This window comes from Papaver somniferum, unplaced genomic scaffold (genome assembly GCF_003573695.1).
Source record: "Papaver somniferum cultivar HN1 unplaced genomic scaffold, ASM357369v1 unplaced-scaffold_7130, whole genome shotgun sequence".
Classification (NCBI taxonomy): domain Eukaryota; kingdom Viridiplantae; phylum Streptophyta; class Magnoliopsida; order Ranunculales; family Papaveraceae; genus Papaver; species Papaver somniferum.
In genome coordinates, this window is record NW_020650006.1 from 1 (window position 1) to 5,290 (window position 5,290).

Genomic DNA, 5,290 nt, shown 5'->3' on the forward strand with positions numbered 1-5,290 from the left:
AAAAATGTAAAAATAGGCAGGATGTAACCAGTTTCATCGTACCCATTTTCAAATATTTTTTCTTATTTTTAATTTACACAGGATGTATCCAGTTTCATCCTTGCTATTTTTTAAATTTAAGCTAGGATGTTTCTTTTTGACCGTTTCACCCAAATTATTTTTTACTCGTCCATTTGAACCGTGATTTAAAAATTTTTGGACAAATGACCCATTTTCAGTTATTTGATGTCCCAATGCATGTGATTATTTTGGTGCAACCAAAATTAGTTTGAGTTTTTGGCCGGTGATATTATATATTCTCACGAAAGTGACATCACTGACATGGATGAAACGTGATTTGGCATATCAACGAGAAAAGTTTACATATCTCATCCAACCTCATAGAGTTTGATTTGATAGGTGCATTCCAGTATCAATTGTTTTTTTCTAAATTTCTATGTCTAGAGTGTGAAATCTAAGAAATTTTCGCGTTGTCAGATCTTAGATGATTTAAAGAAACACAACCAACTATATCATTGATTGGTTGTCACTATATATACAAACACATTTCGGAAATGAAAAGAATTACGAAAGTGAAACAGATTGTTAGATGTCATTGGCACTTCTAAATGACGATTCTGATAATATTGGATCCTCAATAATCCAGCAGTTTTGGAACAAAATAGTTGGTGTAAAATCGTTCGTGTGAATAAGAAATATCGTTACGAAAGACTACCAATAGTTTGGAAGCCCAAGCTGCGAATAAGAAAATGTTTCTGGAAGGAAGCTGGAAGTAAAATGGGACTATTTTTGACCTCCTGGCTCCCCAATGTAGCCAATTAGGTAAAACAGAGGATCTGAGGAAGCTCATGCAAGAAGTGGAGAATTTCGTGGACATCGGTATGCAACAGCTTTTGAAGTATTCTCAAGACTGAAGGGCGCACAATGCATCATTTAGACAGGGCGTGGGTGATCCTTGATGAGGCGTGTTGAAAGAGACGAACTTAGCAAGATACCAACAAAGGATGCGAATCTCATAACTAGTGTGCAAGAAAATCCTACTTTTCTAGGTTGTTTTTGTTGAATTTTAATTTGTGCGAGGTTACTTTCCGGGTGATTTTCATTGTTCAAACCAGGTGATTTTTATTGAATTTGGACTCGAACAGATAATAAATAGGCCATACCCCCGAGTTAGGCGACTTTGCCGCCCTCTTTAGCCGGGGAGCACAGGCTGACACAGGCATATCTACACGACTACAGAACCGCAGAACAAAATCAACAATGCCAAATGAAAAGTTCACTGTACACTCGTTTGTTTTAATACAATTAGGGAAAAACTTGGTAAGAAAAGGAAAAAGCAGAAGATGACATAAACAACATAGAAGGAAAGTACCTAGACAAAACTATATATCATCCTATGCTAACTAGTACTAGATTTACTATATATATATATATTTAGTTACCTGTTTCGTTTCTTCAACTCAACTACCACTACACTTATATTATCTTTACTTCCCTTAGCCATTGCAAGTTCAGCAAGAACTGCCGCAGCGAGTGCAGCATTGCTTGTATGATTAGAAGTCGACGCCGAAGCCGATGATGCAAACTTTCTTGCTACCCTACCTTCGAGACATTTCCTTGCTATGTTGCAAGCCATATCATTTGACATCACATCCCATAAACCATCACTAGCCAATATCACAAACTCATCGCTTTCGGTTCTTGAGGTTATGGTGACTTCAGGGACAGATATGACATATGGTTTGAGGTAGTGATCACCTGCACATCAAGAAACCGTCAGGTATCCACATAACATATTATACAGACTTCTTGGACAATGGTTGTTCATACAAACATAACGAAGTGGCGGGTTTCAAAACCCGAGTGCTCAGCTGAGCAGATGCATTACAAAAGGACACCCAAAATGTTGAACATCCTCATAAATCCACTCAAAGAATCAAATCGCTCTAAAATTCTATACGCCCATGAAATGTACAAAAACAAATAAATTAGATTGTTTTCTGAAACAACACTTGACAAACGAAAATGACTTCAATTTGAAACAGAAAAATGGTTTCCAGATCCTGGGTCAGTAAAAGACGTACACCATTTCCATTTAAACATACGCACAACACGAACATGCACGACCTGGTACTACTATGATTATATATGGTTAACAATATTTGATTTAATTACATACCTATAGATCTAGAAGTAGCAAGCACGCCGAGTACACGATAACCATTCCAATTGATAACCCTTCCTCCAGCTGCTTCTACTCTCTCCATCTCATCAGTCCTGTCAGGCTGTATAAAAATTAATCAACAACCCTATTCTGGCAAGAGTGATTCAAAATTGACCACTTCTTTTTTTCATAGTACCCTAGAATTAATCTCTTCAAACCGATGTTAAATCTGATTCTTATCGACCAATCAAAAAGAAAAAACACGATGAAATGTACACTTCTATTGCCAAACCGCCTCAAATAGGTACACAAAATATTCCGATCAAATCTATCTATGTTCGTATGACACCAAATACACGGCTAATAAAAAAAGATGAAAAGAAAAAAGGTTAATAGAGAAAAATTTACCCTGTGATCCTGGGACAGAGGAATAGCTGTACCACCACGAGACAACACAGCCCTTGAATCACCACAATTGGCAACAATAATTTGATCAGTACTAATCAAAGCAACCACAGCCGTTGATCCTATTGACTTGATCTCTTCATTTTCAACTCCTTCTCCGCTTACTGCATCATCCATCTTCATGAAGCAACTCACCATAACATTTTCCCAATCAATCTCATCACCATCACATGATTCAATCTCATTCACAAGAACTCTGTGTAACTGATCTCTACATACGTTAGCTACTCCCGATCCACCATGCCCATCATACACCGCATAAAAATCATACTTCATTTCCATAACCCCATCATCAAGGTTAAATCCATAACCATGATTAAACTGACGATTAATCTTTAACGAAGATATTAATCCTGGTATTATAGTAACAGTATCTTCCATCTCTCTTCTTCTACCACATACAGATACAGAACCATGCGAGTTGCACCTCAAACCATCTCTTCCAAAATCATCACTACCACCGACTGTATTTACTAACATTCCAACCTTTGGTTTTTTTGGTACATCGTTTTTTGATGCACCAAATAATGAAATCGACGGTACGCACAATCCATCCCTCTTATCATGATCATGATGATCAGTTTGTGTTGTTTGATCAATAATATTTCCCTCACAAGCTGGTACTACCTTGTTGTAATTAATACCACCACAGAACCCTAGTTTCATCTTCATATTTCTCTTCATCATTCCCATCCCACAACTTGTTCTATTATCCTCAACATGATCAGGATCATGATCATCAGAAGGAAAAGACGATTTCAACCGTTTGATTTCTAATCTTTTTCTACGAGCATGTCTTGATTGCTTCAAACATAAATCTTCCACTTTCACTGGACGATTCACTTCCATTTCATTTCCTGTTATCATGGTCTATGAATCTTGAACCCTGAATTTTCACAGTTATTATCAAAACCTAAATCTCAAAATATCTTGGTATGATTAATTTTCTTAGGAAAGTAGGGAGGTCCTAAGGACATTGATTGATTGCCATTTGCCAGTAGCATTCAAAATTTGCAAACAAAATCTTCCAAATCTCTGAATATCTAGTTACGTTGGATGACTATACACCGTTGGATTGAAAAAGTGATTTTCGATGGATTCGACATCTGTGATAAAAGTGTGGCGAAGATTGACTGGTAGCAGATTTCGATGATTTTATGTCTGAGACGTGGACGGTTATGGATCGAATCTGGCAGACACGTGTTTACTACATTTTTGGCGGGAATAATGACGTTAGATATTTTTCTTTCTTGATGGAAATGTGGGGTCCATGTAAACTCGTAGTAACGTGGCGATTGATTTCTAATTAAATAATTGTGTCGTGGAGGTTAGAGATGGATGATGATTCTTCCATTTTTTGGTAACATATGTTGACCACAGAGGTTTGCATGGTGACTCTTCGTAGACACTTGTCACGTACCCAAAGGCTTTGCAATGTGCACTTTTTTGTGAAAGGAGATTGAAATCGGTGGTGGTGTCGAAACTTCAACTCTAAGGTATTCCAATCGGTGGATGAATTGTATGCAAATTTGGGTTTTATATGATTTTTGTTTGTGGCAGTGCGAGTGAAGTAAGAGGTCAGAAGCCTAGTTAGCAATTCGGAATTCGCCAAAGCTTACGAGTATTATACGGTTTTGTAAAATCCAAATTTGGTCCAAAATTCGGTCAACGGAATGTGATTCGTCAGTAATTCGGAACGGTATACGTACGTGTATAATTCGATTTATAAATGTGAGTTCGAATCTGAAAATTCGGTATCTATATATAATAAATAATTAGTATTTATAAAGTCATAAACTAATTTTTATGCATACATGTGAGTTATTTAAAGAAAAAATAAACTTAATATGATGATATTAATAATATATACAACATTAGTCATCAAAGAGGACGTGGTATAGTGGTTTAGATCTCTCTCACCTTCACCTTCAAATCTCTTTTGTCATTTTTGTTTCATAAAAATTACAACAACGTCTAATATTGGGCCGTGTATGCTTGGGAGGCAGTAAAGCCCGAAAAATAGGGACTTTGAAAACATAAAAGCTAAAGAATTTCTGGCGAATTAAGCGGACGTATCATTCGGGATACGTAAAGTTCGTGAACGATTCGCGAATAATCCGGAAATGCCACATAATACGCGTTTTGGATTCGGAGTTGCAAACGTACGCGAATAAAATGGTAAAATTCGCGAATGATTCACGAATCATTCGCGAACTTACTAACTACGGCCAGAAGTGGAGACTCAAATTTCTGACTTTAAACATGATAATTAATAGCGCGTTTGGATGCATATTCAGATGTTGTTTTTCGATTTCTAAAAGTCAAAAAAATCAGAAGTCAGTTTGGTAATAATATTTTAGGACGACTTTTAGAAGTAGAAAAGTCAGTTTTATGTGAAGCAAAATAGTTTTGCTTCTGACTTTTGCTCAAAAATTTGTATCCAAACGCGCTACAGGCTTTTGTAAAATAAATTACTCGAAGATCTTAAAATTGTATAGTCTGAATTAGACGAATAAGAATTTTGTTGAAAAATGTTGGATCCCGTTCGAAAACAATGAGAGAGTTTACTTAGCCAAATAAAGAAATCAACAATCCCGTTTGAAATGAATCTGGCTCTTAGGCAGGTTCCTACGGGGAGGTATAAAAAAGTGAATAAAAAAA

General features: G+C 36.4%; 1 protein-coding gene across 1 annotated transcript; it reads right to left on the reverse strand.

Moving 5' to 3' along the window:
- Positions 1-1,238: 1,238 nt before the first annotated feature.
- On the reverse strand, positions 1,239-3,645 carry LOC113344080 (protein phosphatase 2C 51-like). The gene is made up of 3 exons (XM_026588127.1): positions 2,573-3,645; positions 2,180-2,285; positions 1,239-1,758 (listed from the first exon to the last, which is right to left on the reverse strand). Exons 1-3 carry the CDS (start codon positions 3,494-3,496, stop codon positions 1,439-1,441), a joined length of 1,350 nt encoding a protein of 449 aa, XP_026443912.1. The 5' UTR covers positions 3,497-3,645; the 3' UTR covers positions 1,239-1,438.
- Between the last annotated feature and the right edge of the window lie 1,645 nt (positions 3,646-5,290).